Source organism: Neoarius graeffei, chromosome 21 (genome assembly GCF_027579695.1).
Source record: "Neoarius graeffei isolate fNeoGra1 chromosome 21, fNeoGra1.pri, whole genome shotgun sequence".
Lineage (NCBI taxonomy): Eukaryota > Metazoa > Chordata > Actinopteri > Siluriformes > Ariidae > Neoarius > Neoarius graeffei.
Genome location: NC_083589.1, coordinates 52,161,811 through 52,180,739, shown reverse-complemented (window position 1 = coordinate 52,180,739; position 18,929 = coordinate 52,161,811). Strand labels below are relative to the sequence as shown.

Genomic DNA, 18,929 nt, shown 5'->3' with positions numbered 1-18,929 from the left:
TCGCGTTTTCTCTTTTTTTGAGGTCGCAATAAAAGGCGTTTCTCTCACTACATACTTGGACAAGCGGGTTTAACCTCCTGCCGTCCAATCAGCGCACAGAATCAGAGCGCCTTATGAATATTCATATAACTTTTGTCCAATCAGGACGCGGCAGCGCGCAGCAGAGGGGAAAAAGTTCAAAGCGCTTTGAGGCGCAGTAGCGCACGCGCCTGAGAGAGGAGACAGGGGTTGACAGCTGTGGGACTGAATGGATGAGTGTGACGTAACAAAGAAAGAAAGAAATCTCACAGAGAGAAAGGATTACTGATGTGATCTCTGATGGAGTTGCTCCATGGAGCTGCAGTCCTCCTGTTAAATGAGGCGGTCATGGAGAAGAGCAGCGGCTGGGGATTACATGTGTTCCAGCTTTCCTTATTCCTCTTGCTCTCAGGTTATCCGGCATGCTGTCAGGGAAGCTGGATGTGAGTACTCTGATATCTTTATTTTATCTTCTCTGTTGTTTCCTGGGTGCGTTGTAGAAAAATGACTTACATTCAGGCAGAGTGCATCCTTTGTTTATTTGTTTGTTGTTGTTGTGTGTGTGTGTTTTTTTTTTAATCATTAGACGTTCTTATGGAAGACTGTTTGGGAAAAAAAAGTCATATATCTGTCATATCATAATATATTTTACTTACTATGTCATAATAATGAGAACATATTACTATCTACTTATATATCCATTATCTGTAGCTGCTTATCCTGTGCAGGGTCATGGGCAAGCTGGAGCCTATCCCAGCTGACTATAGGTGAGACGCGGGGTACACCCTGGACAAGTCGCCAGATCATCTCACGGCTGCGACATAGAGACAAACAACCATTCACACTCACACTCACACCTACGGTCAATTTAGAGCCACCAATTAGCCTAACCTGCATGTCTTTGGACTGTGGAGGAAAGGAAACCCACGCAGACACGGGGAGAACATGCAAACTCTACACAGAAAGGCCCTCATCGGGTACTGGGCTCGAACCCAGAACCTTCCTTGCTATGAGGCAACAGCGCTAACCACTATATCACCTTGCCACCTATACATTTATTATTATTATGAAATCAAATCATTATTATTATGACATAGTATCTCATTATCATTTGACTAAACATCATTATTATGAGATAGAAAGTGATAATGATAAGAAAATGATCTCATTACTATGAAAAGTCAGGTTGAAAGAGGTTTCCATACTTTTGTGCACAGGTGGCTGGGCATCACGTCTGTGGGAGTAGTAGAGAGGATGGGCTGCTCTAATTTGCCTCTGTCCAGCAAGCAGAAGGACGTATGTAAAAAGAAACCCTACCTGCTGCCCAGCATTAAAGACGGAGCACGTCTCGGCATCGCAGAGTGTCAGTCCCAGTTCAGACACGAGCGCTGGAACTGCAGCACCACCAAACAGCCGTCTGTGTTTGGCTACGAGCTCACTAGCGGTGAGGATATCCACACACAAAAAAAACCCCACCATTTACTTTTTTAGTTTATCATCTCCAAACAAAAATACGAGTCGATGAAAAACAGGCTTCACAATCACTACACTTGCAGAAATAAATGTACCAAACTGTGTTTTCCCTCTTTTGTACTTTTAATATGGATCTTTTACCTGGAGAGGTGCATGAGGTGTAACTAGCTTATGTAACTCGGATAAAGGTCCATCGGTGCTCCTTCTGGTTTTTCAATTAAATTAATAGCAGAGGTGTAATCTGTTCAGGTTTCCAGGTGTAATGAAGGTACCGAACATGGTACCAAACAAACAGCAAGGAAAAGTAGAGTCTGGTACCTTTTCTGAAAGCACTTTATAGACCTCGGATGAATTCTGTGGCTGTATCGTGTCATATATCATATCATATATATAAAAAGGAAATTCATTTAAAAATTAATGATAGTTCAAAATATCAAAATCTTGAGGCATGTCACATCTCGGTTTCTTTTTTCATCATTGTCAAAAAGTTGTAGCCTGATTAAAAACAGCTATTGACTCTGCAGTTACAGCCATTTAGCAATGATTTAACTGCCTCAGTGTGAAAGCGTACTCCAGTCGATATGTCAAAGTGACCTCTCAGTTTTAATCCGAGCACTTCTCAGATCTTCGAAGACTGCATCCTAAATTAGGTCTATTAAAAAAAAAAACAGATGAAGTCTCTAGCTGTGTTTGTCGTTTGAATGAGTCCTGCCCATGTTCATGAAGCGCCACCTCCAGGATCTACAGCAGTCTGTAAAATGCCTATAAAATGGTTGACTGGAAGTGCATTCAAACACCAACCAGAACAAGAATTCTGGACCAGAACTCTGTTTTCCTCGGAGACTTCAGATGCTTTTACTAAATCCACGGCTCAATCCATTGTGTGTGTATGTTTTAAATCATGTTCTGTATATCTTCCAGATGATTTGGACAAGTCACGAATAAAAATAAAAATAAAAATCAGCGATTGCACCTTTAAATAGGATATCACCATTACACACCACCAGAGACTGGAATATGTAGGTCGGCTTGAGGTTTGAAAAAGTACTGTTTAGTACCGTAGTCTAGTCCTAGTTTTTCAGTCGCCTTAATAAATGTGTGTTTCACACTTCACAAGAAGTAATCAGCACAGATTTCTGTTTTTGCTCGTTTCAAAAAGATGAATGCTGCACATCTCTCTGGTTTCCCTGTGTAACTGTAAATGGATAAAAACTATGATCTCATCTCATCTCATTATCTCTAGCCGCTTTATCCTTCTACAGGGTCGCAGGCAAGCTGGAGCCTATCCCAGCTGACTACGGGCGAAAGGCAGGGTACACCCTGGACAAGTCGCCAGGTCATCACAGGGCTGACACATAGACACAGACAACCATTCACACTCACATTCACACCTACGGTCAATTTAGAGTCACCAGTTAACCTAACCTGCATGTCTTTGGACTGTGGGGGAAACCGGAGCACCCGGAGGAAACCCACGCGGACACGGGGAGAACATGCAAACTCCGCACAGAAAGGCCCTCGCCAGCCCCGGGGCTCGAACCCAGGACCTTCTTGCTGTGAGGCGACAGCGCTAACCACTACACCACTGTGCCGTCAAAAACTATGATGTATAATAAATTTTAAAGGGTAATTGGCAGTTTGCTAGGAATTTAGTAGGACGAAATACTTTGGGAAATCGTGTTACTACACAGTAAAAAATGGAGTGTCAATATTGCAGTGTAAACCTATTTTCCTCTGGATAGAGTAGTTATAACACTATGCAGAGTAAAATCGTCTAAATGGTAGTGTCAAAAGTGAGAGTTAATTCACACTTGCACACAACGACAAAATCTACTCTGCAGGGTGATGATTCCCCGCGAAAATACAATATAGAGTCAGATTAACTCTGAAAATCTTACACTATCTATAGTGTTAAATATTTTTACACACCTCATTGTTAATTTTGACACAAAATAGAGTAAAATTAACTCTAAAAATCTTACACTGGCTATAGAGTAAATTTTACACTGATTTTGAGTGGGACCAAATGTTATCCGACAGAGAGTTAAATTCAACTCTTAAAGAGTAAAATTGACACTATGATTTTTACTGTGTACCAAGTTGTTGATTATTTCCGTATATCGGCATGCCTTGTTATGTTTTACTCCTTCCTTTAGAGAGGTTCGTTAAAAGAAAATTAAGTTTGGGATTCTCCTGTAGGATTTCTGAAGCAGAACCTGAGCCCCTTTTCTTTTCTTTTCTTTTCTTTTCTTTTCTTTAAGTCATGTGATAATTCAACAGAGGAAATGTCTTTGCTTCAATTCTGAATCGTTTATAGGTCAGTGTATCTGTTCTCTCAATAAATGACTTGCAACCACGTGATCAAAACGTGCTACGTCATGAGCGTCTGCCATGATGGTGGATCTACAAAGCAACTAGGATGGCAGGCACTGAAAGCGTGTCTGTAAACAATGCTGAATTTTTTCAGTATTACCACGATTTGAACAGTCAAGCGAAGATTCGATACAAAGAGAAGGACCCATATTATTTTAAAAAAGTCAGACTTTTCTGAAGATAAGACGCTTCTACTGACCAAGTATGAATACAGGTCTTTCATCCAATAGTTAAGACATTTCGTCCAAAGCCTTTTTCATATGCACAATCAATTATTTTATATTTCAGGTATTTGTTTGTTCGAAAAAAGGAGGAATTCTCAACGGAATTTGACTGAAGAAAAACACATTTTTGTAAAGCAAATGAGTGCCATAGTACGTGCGCTTCGACAATAAAGAGCGTACTAAGGGACGTAACCATGTTGGCCCGTGCCACTTGCTGACCCTGGGATGAGTTCACTCCCTTGTCATTGCAGGCTGCTCGCTTGCATGTCAATGGTTCCGGCTGGATCATATTAAATCTTCAGGCACGGAGCAGCGCTCTCACGGTGGCTTCGTTCACGAATCCCAGGCCAAGGTGTGGTCCTTCCGACCCGAGACCATGATCTTTCAAAGGGGGAGGCTTAGAAGGTGGTGCCTGTAAAATTTGGCTTCGCTGCAAGCTCCCCTGGCCAAGTTATTAATTTTTAAAGCCGGCTGGATCATATTAAATCTTCAGGCACAAAACAGCGCTCTTGTATGGCTTTCGTTCACAAACACCAGAATACCTCATCTCATCTCATCTCATTATCTCTAGCCGCTTTATCCTTCTACAGGGTCGCAGGCAAGCTGGAGCCTATCCCAGCTGACTACGGGCGAAAAGGCGGGGTACACCCTGGAAAAGTCGCCAGGTCATCACAGGGCTGACACATAGACACAGACAACCATTCACACTCACATTCACACCTATGGTCAATTTAGAGTCACCAGTTAACCTAACCTGCATGTCTTTGGACTGTGGGGGAAACCGGAGCACCCGGAGGAAACCCACGCGGACACGGGGAGAACATGCAAACTCCACACAGAAAGGCCCTCGCCGGCTCTTCTTGCTGTGAGGCGACAGCGCTAACCACTACACCACCGTGCCGCCCCCAGAATACCTGAAATATAATATAATTGATAGGGCATATGAAAAAGGTTTTGGACAAAATGTCTTAACTATTGAATGAAATGGTCATTGGACGAAGTGTCCTGATCCCCTCGTCTCCTCTCCATACTAAGCCTCAGAGGTTGCTCGCCTTCTTTCCGAATCACAGATCGAATTCTAAAAAATCGGAATGTGCCACGGTCACGAGTACTGTTGTGACTACAACCATATACAGCACAAAGATATGGCAGAGCTAAAAGAACGCTTAAAGCAGTGGAAAAACGAAGAGAGTTGCGCACGCGTGACTATGTTTTGTATGGAATGTCGCTTGACCCCGTATTTGTATCTCCACCAACATGGCCGACATCCCGGTTTCTATTTTGCTTTGATGTCACTTGCAAATCAAGGATAGGGTACTCAAAAATATTGTAAAGTACACTCAAAAAATAATATTCATGTATTTCTGTATTTTTACAGAGGAAGCCATATTTTCATTGCAAAACCATTTAAATCTCAGTAACTGTGAGCACGAAATGGATGATAATTTTAAGTTAATTAAATGATTTTTTTTTTTTATGATTGTGGCTGGGGGCAGCCATGGCCTGAAGGTTCTAGAAGCAGCCTTGGGCCCAAAGGGCCGCTGGTTCAATTCCTGGGATCAGCAGGAAAAATGTGAGGGTGTTGAGTGAATGATCAGCACTTCCCCCCCTCCCTCTGTATCATGGCTGAAGTGCCCTTGGGCAAGGCACCGAACCCCAACTGCCCCCTGGGTGCTGTAGCATAACTGCCCACTGCTCTGGGTATGTGTGTCTGCTCACTTGTGTGTGCTTCAGATGGGTTAAATGCAGAGGAGGGATTTCATTGTGTTTGAGTGTACATGTAACAAATAAATGCTTCTTCTTCTTTAACAATAATTTGTCTGGGATTTGACATGTTGCACTGTATATGAATAGGAGTGAGAGTCTGTAGGTGTAGAACCGATGATGGTATTCAAAGATGAATTTCCTGAAAATCTCATCTCATTATCTGTAGCCGCTTTATCCTGTTCTACAGGGTCACAGGCAAGCTGGAGCCTATCCCAGCTGACTACAGGCGAAAGGCGGGGTACACCCTGGACAAGTCGCCAGGTCATCACAGGGCTGACACATAGACACAGACAACCATTCACACTCACATTCACACCTACGCTCAATTTAGAGTCACCAGTTAACCTAACCTGCATGTCTTTGGACTGTGGGGGAAACCGGAGCACCCGGAGGAAACCCACGCGGACATGGGGAGAACATGCAAACTCCGCACAGAAAGGCCCTCGCCGGCCACGGGGCTCGAACCCGGACCTTCTTGCTGTGAGGCGACAGCGCTAACCACCACACCACCATGCCGCCCTTTCCTGAACATTCATATTCAAAAATGTTCAGGCCCACTCAGCGTATCTGATTGTTTTTGGCATCGACATCACATTATTTCTTGTTAATAAGGTCTTAAAGTGGACGATTTTTACTTTTGCGGACCCAAGCGCAAATAAGTGTTGTAAAATTACACAGAATGGCATGAAGAAGAGAAGCTGGGACTGATTTCTGTCTTGCCCAGACTGTAGATTCATGAGGCCTATCAATGACAGTCATGTCAGATGATTACAGAGAGTGAAATTCTCTGTAATTCTGAGATTTAATCTCCATTCAGGCTGATATTTTTAATCCGGCTTTGCTGAGATGTCCATAACATATCATCAACAGCAGTGGTTAAGAAGATGCATGCAAAATACAACCCCGATTCCAAAAAAGTTGGGACAAAGTACAAATTGTAAATAAAAACGGAATGCAATGATGTGGAAGTTTCAAAATTCCATATTTTATTCAGAATAGAACATAGATGACATATCAAATGTTTAAACTGAGAAAATGTATCATTTAAAGAGAAAAATTAGGTGATTTTAAATTTCATGACAACAACACATCTCAAAGAAGTTGGGACAAGGCCATGTTTACCACTGTGAGACATCCCCTTTTCTCTTTACAACAGTCTGTAAACGTCTGGGGACTGAGGAGACAAGTTGCTCAAGTTTAGGGATAGGAATGTTAACCCATTCTTGTCTAATGTAGGATTCTAGTTGCTCAACTGTCTTAGGTCTTTTTTGTCGTATCTTCCGTTTTATGATGCGCCAAATGTTTTCTATGGGTGAAAGATCTGGACTGCAGGCTGGCCAGTTCAGTACCCGGACCCTTCTTCTATGCAGCCATGATGCCATAGAATTGATGCAGTATGTGGTTTGGCATTGTGATGGTGGAAAATGCAAGGTCTTCCCTGAAAGAGACGTCGTCTGGATGGGAGCATATGTTGCTCTAGAACCTGGATATACCTTTCAGCATTGATGGTGTCTTTCCAGATGTGTAAGCTGCCCATGCCACACGCACTAATGCAACCCCATACCATCAGAGATGCAGGCTTCTGAACTGAGCGCTGATAACAACTCGGGTCGTCCTTCTCCTCTTTAGTCCGAATGACACGGCGTCCCTGATTTCCATAAAGAATTTCAAATTTTGATTCGTCTGACCACAGAACAGTTTTCCACTTTGCCACAGTCCATTTTAAATGAGCCTTGGCCCAGAGAAGACGTCTGCGCTTCTGGATCATGTTTAGATACGGCTTCTTCTTTGAACTATAGAGTTTTAGCTGGCAACGGCGGATGGCACGGTGAATTGTGTTCACAGATAATGTTCTCTGGAAATATTCCTGAGCCCATTTTGTGATTTCCAATACAGAAGCATGCCTGTATGTGATGCAGTGCCGTCTAAGGGCCCGAAGATCACGGGCACCCAGTATGGTTTTCCGGCCTTGACCCTTACGCACAGAGATTCTTCCAGATTCTCTGAATCTTTTGATGATATTACACACTGTAGATGATGATATGTTCAAACTCTTTGCAATTTTACACTGTCGAACTCCTTTCTGATATTGCTCCACTATTTGTCGGCGCAGAATTAGGGGGATTGGTGATCCTCTTCCCATCTTTACTTCTGAGAGCCGCTGCCACTCCAAGATGCTCTTTTTATACCCAGTCATGTTAATGACCTATTGCCAATTGACCTAATGAGTTGCAATTTGGTCCTCCAGCTGTTCCTTTTTTGTACCTTTAACTTTTCCAGCCTCTTATTGCCCCTGTCCCAACTTTTTTGAGATGTGTTGCTGTCATGAAATTTCAAATGAGCCAATATTTGGCATGAAATTTCAAAATGTCTCACTTTCGACATTTGATATGTTGTCTATGTTCTATTGTGAATACAATATCAGTTTTTGAGATTTGTAAATTATTGCATTCCGTTTTTATTTACAATTGTACTTTGTCCCAACTTTTTTGGAATTGGGGTTGTACAGTCATGGGTAAAATAACGAGAACAAGGTGGATTGTTTACTCCAACATCCTTTTTTTTTTTTTTAGAAACTTTAGAAACTCTGTTGTTGCTTTCTTTAATCTGAAGGTTAAAAATGTAAGTCATGTGTCTTCTTTCTTACACAGATGAAGGTTTTTAATGTGTTTGTTCAACTTTATTTTGTCAGTTTCTCCCTTTCCTGGTCACATTTGAAAACCAAACCTCCTGCTGAATATGTCATGGATGATTTGAGAAATTATTATTTCACAAAATTAATGCAGTTTCTATATCAGGAAGTGTGGCTCATGGACATCCTTGAACATCGTCTAATACAAACCAGTGTCATTAATGCAAGTAAAATGTATAGGAAGTGGTTCCATGAGGTAGAAATGTATATAAAAATGTATAAACTAACCTGATGTGATTTATTTTCAGGAACAAAAGAGACAGCGTTCATCTATGCCATTATGGCAGCAGGGCTGGTCCACTCAGTAACCCGGGCCTGCAGTGCGGGGAACATGACCGAGTGCTCGTGTGACACCACGCTAACAGGCAGTGGCTCACAAACTGAGGGCTGGCACTGGGGCGGCTGTTCAGATGATATCGGCTACGGGACGTGGTTCAGCCGCCGTTTTATTGACCATGCAACAAAGAATGCTTCTGCTCATGGAGACGAGGCCCTGCTCATGATGAACCAGCATAACAGCGAGGCAGGGAGACAGGTGAGAGACAGACAGATAGTGACCACTGAACTTTTAGGTGATAATATATGGCATTGGGTATATCCATGATATGCTACTCATTATTATGAGTAAATATGTAAGACCTAACACTGTAGGAAATACCTGTCTTGCCCGACATGATTACATTGGCATTTAGCAGACGCGCTTATCCAGAGCAACATATAACATACCCAGAGCAGCCTGAGAAGCAGTTGGGGGTTTGGTGCCTTGCTCAAGGGCACTTCAGCCATTCCTGCTGGTCCAGGGAATCGAACCGGCAACCTTTTGGTCCCAAAACTGCTTCTCTAACCATTAGAGAGAACCTAACAGATATCAATTTTAATAGAACATTTTTTTTAACCTACCCAATATCTATGGAAATTTTCTGGGTGGGTTCCTCCAACATGTTTATCATTTCAGCAATGTTAGGGTTATTATTATTATTATTATTATTATTATTACATAGTGTGTGAGCAAGAAGCCTACATTGTGGAGCAAATCAATATTACATTTCAGGGATGTTATTTTTGATATTTTGCATCTCTAACCTTTTAAGCGGCAGCACGGTGGTGTAGTAGGTAGCACTGTTGCCTCACAACAAGAAGGTTCTGGGTTCGAGCCCAGTGGCCAAGTTTGCGTGTTCTCCCAGTGTCTGTGTGGGTTTCCTCCAGGTGCTCCAGTTTCTCCCACAGTCCAAAGACATGCAGTTAGGTTAACTGGCTAATCTAATCTAAGCTTGGAGAGGGATGGGCTCTGCCAAGTTTAAATCACTGTAAACCCGGATAAGTTGAGTACACTTAAACGACTTTAGTAAAGCGATTGCCTTAAGTAGTTTAAGTTATGAAGAGTAGAGAAAATGAATTTGTCAAGTACAATCAACTTGAACGACTTAATTAATGAACTAAACAAAAACTGTGCAGTCTACTTAAGACTAGAATGCTCAGAACTTAATACGATAAGTCTAATTCACTTAACTGCTTTAATATTTAAAATCTTAATACACACCAATGATGGACTGTTAAAATGTCATCAATGGTGCCCCTTGCTGGCTATGGAACAACTGACGAAGAAGAACCTTATAAGATCTGGTTGATACTTATTAAAAGTTCTCTGTCAGCTGAGAAATTGCATAGTTTCTCTTAAAAACAACTTTGTTTCCATAGTTGTACTGATAGCTTTTCACTGTGTCCAAACCCTCGCTAGTCAATTCTAAGCTGTTTATTTTGTACAGCCGTAACCCTAACCCTTTATAGAACATCCCTGTGAATGTATGGATAAGAGCCATACAGGTGCCTTGGACATGAGCCAAAACTGAAAAGAAACCATTTTAAGAGAGCGGGATAAAGAAATAAAATAAGAAATACAGATTACTTTAACTGCAGCAATTTTAAAGGTAGACTGCCTTTCAGATTTTTCAAGTGTAGGTCATAAAAATAAAAAATAAAAATCCTTGATACTCAATTATTTTTGTTTAGTGGACCGAAAGCTACTGAATTCGAATCACAGACTTCCAATTTTATTCGTTTTTTTAATAGAACAATTAATGAATTTAGGGCCATGTGGCTCTAAATTCTCCGCTATTTTTTCCTGCTTCACCGTGACCCAATTCAAGATACTACAACCCCGATTCCAAAAAAGTTGGGATAAAGTACAAATTGTAAATAAAAACGGAATGCAATAATTTACAAACCTCAAAAACTGATATTGTATTCACAGTAGAACATAGACAACATATCAAATGTCGAAAGTGAGACATTTTGAAATTTCATGCCAAATATTGGCTCATTTGAAATTTCATGACAGCAACACATCTCAAAAAAGTTGGGACAGGGGCAATAAGAGGCTGGAAAAGTTAAAGGTACAAAAAAGGAACAGCTGAAGGACCAAAATTGCAACTCACTAGGCCAATTGGCAATAGGTCATTAACATGACTGGGTATAAAAATAGCATCTTGGAGTGGCAGCGGCTCTCAGAAGTAAAGATGGGAAGAGGATCACCAATCCCCCTAATTCTGCGCCGACAAATAGTGGAGCAATATCAGAAAGGAGTTCGACAGTGTAAAATTGCAAAGAGTTTGAACATATCATCATCAACAGTGCATAACATCATCAAAAGATTCAGAGAATCTGGAAGAATCTCTGTGCGTAAGGGTCAAGGCCGGAAAACCATACTGGGTGCCCGTGATCTTCAGGCCCTTAGACGGCACTGCATCACATACAGGCATGCTTCTGTATTGGAAATCACAAAATGGGCTCAGGAATATTTCCAGAGAACATTATCTGTGAACACAATTCACCGTGCCATCCGCCATTGCCAGCTAAAACTCCATAGTTCAAAGAAGAAGCCGTATCTAAACATGATCCAGAAGCACAGAGGTCTTCTCTGGGCCAAGGCTCATTTAAAATGGACTGTGGCAAAGTGGAAAACTGTTCTGTGGTCAGACGAATCAAAATTTGAAGTTCTTTATGGAAATCAGGGACGCCGTGTCATTCGGACTAAAGAGGAGAAGGACGACCCGAGTTGTTATCAGCGCTCAGTTCAGAAGCCTGCATCTTTGATGGTATGGGGTTGCATTAGTGCGTGTGGCATGGGCAGCTTACACATCTGGAAAGACACCATCAATGCTGAAAGGTATATCCAGGTTCTAGAGCAACATATGCTCCTATCCAGACGACGTCTCTTTCAGGGAAGACCTTGCATTTTCCAACATCACAATGCCAAATCACATACTGCATCAATTACAGCATCATGGCTGCGTAGAAGAAGGGTCCGGGTACTGAACTGGCCAGCCTGCAGTCCAGATCTTTCACCCATAGAAAACATTTGGCACATCATAAAACGGAAGATACGACAAAAAAGACCTAAGACAGTTGAGCAACTAGAATCCTACATTAGACAAGAATGGGTTAACATTCCTATCCCTAAACTTGAGCAACTTGTCTCCTCAGTCCCCAGACGTTTACAGACTGTTGTAAAGAGAAAAGGGGATGTCTCACAGTGGTAAACATGGCCTTGTCCCAACTTTTTTGAGATGTGTTGTTGTCATGAAATTTAAAATCACCTAATTTTTCTCTTTAAATGATACATTTTCTCAGTTTAAACATTTGATATGTCATCTATGTTCTATTCTGAATATGGAATTTTGAAACTTCCACATCATTGCATTGTTTTTATTTACAATTTGTACTTTGTCCCAACTTTTTTGGAATCGGGGTTGTACATCATGCATCATGTGGTGGGCTTTCCCTGTTCACGCAAGGCATTGTGGGATACAAATTTGAAACAAAATGGAGGGCGTGAGTGTGTGAATGAAACGTGAAGGGGGTAGGGACATAATTGAGCGCTGTACAGTGCACATTCAAGATTTTGGTAACCACCAACAGAAGAAGAACATTCAGAACTGATCGGAAGACGACTTAAAAAAAAGACAACAAGCCACTATTGTTGGATTTTTCAAGGTGAAAACAGATGGTAAGTCATCAAGCGTGGGTGTTTTATATAGAATGGATCAAAAAATGTAACCTATTGAATTATGTTGATGCACAAAACCTGCTCCGTGTAGCCTGGTTATGTTAAATTTACAGGATAGGGTCTGTATGATTAGTATGCCAGGCTTGCTCAAAAGTTTGAGTGGTTTAATACAGGGGTTCTCAACCTTTTCTACTTTAAGGCCCACCTATTCATACTTGTAATGAGTCGGGGCCCATTACAAAAGATCCCCAATTATTTTGGCTATTAACGGAATGCAACATCACGCCCTGTTACAGATGGGAGCCCAGGAATTAAATAAATGCAATAAAAACAAATTGTTTTTAATTGTCGGTATTGTATTTAAAACTGTATGGATGTGCCAGAAGCCAACATTAAACCATGCATGCAGGGCATTCTCAGTCAAAAGGGATTAATGATCCAAAAGTGGAGTCTGGTCCATTAACACAAGAACTTATTGCCATGGGCGGCACGGTGGTGTAGTGGTTAGCGCTGTCGCCTCACAGCAAGAAGGTCCGGGTTTGAGCCCCGTGTCCGCGTGGGTTTCCTCCGGGTGCTCCGGTTTCCCCCACAGTCCAAAGACATGCAGGTTAGGTTAACTGGTGACTCTAAATTGACCGTAGGTGTGAATGTGAGTGTGAATGGTTGTCTGTGTCTATGTGTCAGCCCTGCGATGACCTGGCGACTTGTCCAGGGTGTACCCCGCCTTTCGCCCGTAGTCAGCTGGGATAGGCTCCAGCTTGCCTGCGACCCTGTAGAACAGGATAAAGCGGCTAGAGAGAATGAGATGAGACTTATTGCCATGTTTGTGTTCAGCAAACAAGCAAGTTATTAAAACCAAGAAGTGGATATAGAAACCGCTCAATGGGATTCGATCCTTACACGCTAACAAAGAAGGATTTTTCCTACAAGTTGGAAAATTATCCATCAATTGAGTTCCCCGACATCTCAAACTACCTGGTGCTGCAGATATCGTGCACAGACAAACAGATGAAAACCTGGAAGAGCATGGAAGTGTACAACTTTTTATATGTGGCTGGGTTAAAGATCTGGGGATCAGGACACTACAAGATAGACGGTGGTAGACGGATCTAAGTGCAGGAAGAGTGTTTATTATCAGGCGTGATATTTACAAAAACGAAAGGAAAACAGAAAGTAGAATCATAAAGCAGAGTATTTAAACAGCGTTATAAACATGGTTAGAAACAAATGTGACGGGGATAATGATAATATTTCGCAAAGTCTCTGTGAAAACAGCATCTGTATCTGTGCGTCTTGATTGCGCTCAAATCAGTATCAGGTGTTTCCAATAATGACTGGGTCCGAGCTGCACCAGACTCAAGCACGCAAAGGCGTGACAGTCAAATGTTCACCTGCTGTATGACCACAATTTTTAGCTCGCATGTATATTGCCAGCAAAATGCCTCATTTTCATCGATAACCCATCACAAAGCATTGCGAGCTGTAGTGTGACCGTAGCTTAATGAGGCGGATGTGATGTCAGATGCAACCCAGCAAATGGACCCTACTACGAGTAAAAATTAGCTTCAACTCGGAAAAAAAAAATCGTGGCCCACTAGATAGCGCTTCGCAGCCCAGTGGTTGAGAAACATTGGTTTAATGACTATCTACAGTGGTGCTCTATTTGCCTCGACTAAGTTTATTTAACAGGTCAACAACAATTTGTGTTCATGTAGACACCAATAATTGCCCTGACATAATTTAATCATGTTTAATGCTACATGGAGCCTACGCAGAACCAGCCAGCCGACTATCCCATAGCCAGCCTTTGGTATATTAGTCACGTCTTGGGATAAAATAGTTTTTTTGTTTTGCCACGCAATATGAATGTCAACATAAATTTGTGTTGTCCAGATACTACAAATGAGCTGCTGCAGTCAACTGAGCCTGGCTGCATTGGAGAAAGTGGTATTTGTGTGCGTGTGTGTGAGAGAAACTTGGAAGACATATTTATATGATCATAGTCTTGTGAGATGGGATGTCATCTGGGATTTTGAATGTTGCAATATAATAACATAGCTTAGAATTTGTCTCTGTGGTCCTAAAGGAGATAAAATAAATTTTACTAGTGATATTTAAGTCAGTTGACTCATGCGTCAATTTCCTGAGACATTATTGGTGTTGATGATGATAACCTAATGATAAGGAGACAGAAAATGAAGTACATACGTTTAAAAACAGCAGTGCAAAAAAACCACACTAATAAAGATGTCATCCTGTCAGAATGCAGGCACTTACGGATGTATGTGCAGAGGAGAGCGGGGTGCAAACTGTAAACAAAGCAAAGACGTGAGACTGGAATCGGAGTCGGTAAACTAGCGAGGGTCGGGCGATCAGCGAACAACGTAGTAAAGGGAAGACAGAGTGAAAATGTGAGGGAAATAGCAAAGAGTCAGAAATACAAGAGGTAGTCAGAAAATACAAGGCTTGGTATGAACTGAGCGCAGAACAATACTTCGTGATGGGGTGTGTGTGTATGTGAGGGAAGCTTAAATAGGGAGACCGGTAATTAGGGAGACGAGTGACGACTGATTTCAATTGAGGTTTTTCACCCACGTGACCAAGTCATGTGATGCATCGTTAGGCTGCCATTTTGGACGTCACGGCTCGAATCAGTTTGAATGCGAGGAAGACGACAAACGAAAAACATAAAAGAAAAAGGAGCGAGATGCAGAAAACACCTTCACTATCCAGCGACGTAGGGCATTTACAGGGCGAGCAGAGGGAGAGGTATTTGCAAAAATTGAGGTTAGCAGGCTTAGAGAACGACGTTTACCTGCTTCCACCAGGATTGTTCACTGACGTACGGAAGTACACGAAGCCCTCGTCTTTACCTGACTTCTGCCCACATGATCTGTATACCTATGTCGTTAAAAACCCATCGCCATACACAGGTATTGATCTGAAAGCGTATAAGAGTTTGGATGCCTACAAATATTTTGTGTCAGGCTGGGTAACATGCCTACATCAGCGGGTCGTCCCTGGAGCCGGTGGTCGCCATCTTATTACAGCTAAGGTTTGTTCACATTTTCATTTACTTTCAGTCCTCAGGATAAACAAAATGTTATTAAATGTCATTGAAATAACTTCTTAGTCTGTTGAGACATGGCCCGTTATAAATTTGCTGTTACCAGGCAATGACCAAGAACTGTATTATTAGGGTCGGTGTCTGTGTTGTAGCAGTGTACTAGCAGCTAGCTGTTAGCACTAGCTAATGTCAGCAACATAGTAGCTAGTATGTTACTGTAGCAATGTTTACGTTCAGTCATTTGGATGACTGTTAAAACCTTTCAGCCTCAAGTTTTTCCTTTACTGTATTTACTAGTTTACTGTAATTATGATCCGGCAGCTATTTACATCGGATCCAGTGTAAATAGCTGCCGGAGCGCGCGCCGGCTTCCTCCCCCTCAAATTAAGCAGCGCGCTCCGGCTTGCTCCCGGAGTGCTCCGGGAGCAAGCCGGAGCGCGCTGCTTAATTTGAGGGGGAGCAAGCCGGAGCGCGCTGCTTAATTTGAGGGGGAGCAAGCCGGAGCACGCTCCGGCAGCTATTTACACTGGATCCGGTGTAAATAGCTGCCGAATCATAATTACAGTAAACTAGTAAATACAGTAAAGGAAAAACTTGAGACTGAAAGGTTTTAACAGTCATCCAAATGACTGAACGTAAACATTGCTACAGTAACATACTAGCTACTATGTTGTTGACATTAGCTAGCTTGACTTTCAAAATGGCGGACACCGGGGCATCACGTGACCCTGTTACGTCAGGTGAAATACCTCAATAGGCTGGTAACGGGGGCGCTGTGGTTCTTGGGAACTGTAGTTCAAGGTGTCTATGTTTGTAGTTTGTTTTCAACAGGTTTACCAACACATAACCTTTGAATGTGTGTGGGTGATGATATTTCTTGTAAAGTTAGATATAACCTCGCCAACCTATCTGTGCCAATCTCCTTTAAAAAAATACAAGCCTCTGGGAAACTTGACTTAGCCTGTGGTCTTTTCAATAGCTAGAATAGAAATGCCCTTGAACCAGTGCATCTGGCTCAAACCGACACCCATGCCATGGTGAAAGAAAGTCACACCTTGAGATCACAGTTTTTTCCCATTCTGATGTTTGAAGACGTGAACATTAACGGAAGCTCTTGATTTGTATCTGCATCATTGTATGCATCAAGGGACTGGCTGATTAGAGAACTGCAGAAAACGGCACGTGTATGGGTGTTCCGAACAAAGTGGCCGGTGAGTGTAGGCCGTAAAAAGAAAGCGTGTAAATCACTCTGGTGAATGACATTTATTTGTTTATTTATTTGTTTGATTTACCGCTTTGTTTGAAATGCAGGATGTCTGTTCACCACAATGTATTGCGTAAGATTTGGCTTGAAGCCCTTCTCTTAGTGCATGTGTTTTCATTGCTGTGTACGATATATCCATGATCTGACTAAAGGTCAATTCATGCTTGGTGCATCACATCAAACTTGAGCTCACATGTCGTGTTGCCTGTTTCACTCATCTTCTCTAATCACTTTTTCACTTGGGTGTGTGAGTCAAGTGTAAATTCCATCGAAATCCACTGAAATCACAAAACCACACTCTATCTCTACTGTGTTTTTATTTAAAATTATCATCTACAAAGATGTAATGGGGCGGCACGGTGGTGTAGTGGTTAGCGCTGTCGCCTCACAGCAAGAAGGTCCGGGTTCGAGCCCCGTGGCCGGCGAGGGCCTTTCTGTGCGGAGTTTGCATGTTCTCCCCGTGTCCGCGTGGGTTTCCTCCGGGTGCTCCGGTTTCCCCCACAGTCCAAAGACATGCAGGTTAGGTTAACTGGTGACTCTAAATTGACCGTAGGTGTGAATGTGAGTGTGAATGGTTGTCTGTGTCTATGTGTCAGCCCTGTGATGACCTGGCGACTTGTCCAGGGTGTACCCCGCCTTTCGCCCATAGTCAGCTGGGATAGGCTCCAGCTTGCCTGCGACCCTGTAGAACAGGATAAAGCGGCTAGAGATAATGAGAATGAAGATGTAATGACTGCGATCTGAGATTGCATCACAAAATGTTTGTCCACTATGATTTTACACCAACATGGAGAAACATTTGTCTGATATGAATTCAGGTTAACCCTGAGCCACTAATGTCCTCCTTTCTTACGCAGGCTGTAGCCAAGACAATGTGGACGGACTGCCGCTGTCATGGCGTCTCAGGCTCCTGTGCTGTAAAGACATGCTGGAAGACCATGGCATCCTTTGAGCGGGTAGGCAACTACCTAAAGGACCGTTATGAGAATAGCGTACAGGTGCTAGAACGCACCAAGCGCAAGTTTCGTCGCAAGGAAAAGGAACAGCGGCACATACCCATCAGCCGGGAGGAGCTCATCTTCCTCAACAAGTCACCCAATTATTGTGTAGAGGACCGGCGGTTGGGCGTGGCCGGGACTCGGGGGCGTCGCTGTAACCGCACATCTGCCGGGCCGGACGGCTGCAATTTGTTGTGCTGCGGCCGCGGATACAACACACATGTGGTGCGTCATGTGGAGCGCTGCGAGTGCAAGTTCATCTGGTGCTGCTATGTCCGCTGCAGACGCTGCGAGACTATGAATGACATTCACACATGCAAATAAAGGGACGAGCCGAGGACTGGGAGATATAAGGAGACATGGAAAGAGGTGAAGTTTGACGGGAGATGATGTGGGTTCTAGTTTCACTTCCTTCCCTGTACCTCTTTGCATTTCATTCGTCTCCAAAGCTTTGTTCAGTGGCACCTTCACTTGCTTGATGGATCCTCAGGAAGTTGATGAAGCGTTACCAGAGTACTGAGTGTTACTATGAGAACTGAGGACTGAAGTGGCTTTGTGATAAAGGGATAAACTCATCCTCTTCTAATGAACAGTTTCCCTTATAAGACTTGGCCATAAATACAAAAAAAGATAATGGACAACATAGCCAAGCCAAAACTCTGGGATCCCATCTGGATTGGATTCTAAAGTAGGATAAAGTCTGATCAAATTCAGATTCAATTATGTTTGTTAATATATAACAGCTATTCCACGAAATCAAGTTGTACATGAGCTGATAGCTGACGAGACGCGTAGCACCAAGTTGGCTATAAGCCATGTACGACGAGATTGAGTGGAATAACTGTTTTATTCTGTCCACATTCACTGGATTTTGAGAAACGGAGCGTTTTTATTTTATTTTTTGCAAGTTTGATCAATAAAAACTTTATACGAAACATCCGACAAAATCATTTCCGCTTAGAACGTAAACAAACTGCCGAAATGACAGTAGCGATTTGTGAAAAATGCAATGATAATAATAATAATTCTTGAAAAATAAAAAAGATA

At 42.4% G+C, this 18,929-nt stretch overlaps 1 protein-coding gene across 1 annotated transcript; it reads left to right on the top strand.

The window, feature by feature from the left end:
• Positions 1-304: 304 nt before the first annotated feature.
• wnt16 (wingless-type MMTV integration site family, member 16) lies at positions 305-18,626 on the top strand. The gene is made up of 4 exons (XM_060903685.1): positions 305-461; positions 1,236-1,462; positions 8,796-9,082; positions 17,742-18,626. The coding sequence occupies exons 1-4, from the start codon at positions 319-321 to the stop codon at positions 18,204-18,206; spliced, it is 1,122 nt and encodes a 373-aa protein (XP_060759668.1). The 5' UTR covers positions 305-318; the 3' UTR covers positions 18,207-18,626.
• Positions 18,627-18,929: the final 303 nt, after the last annotated feature.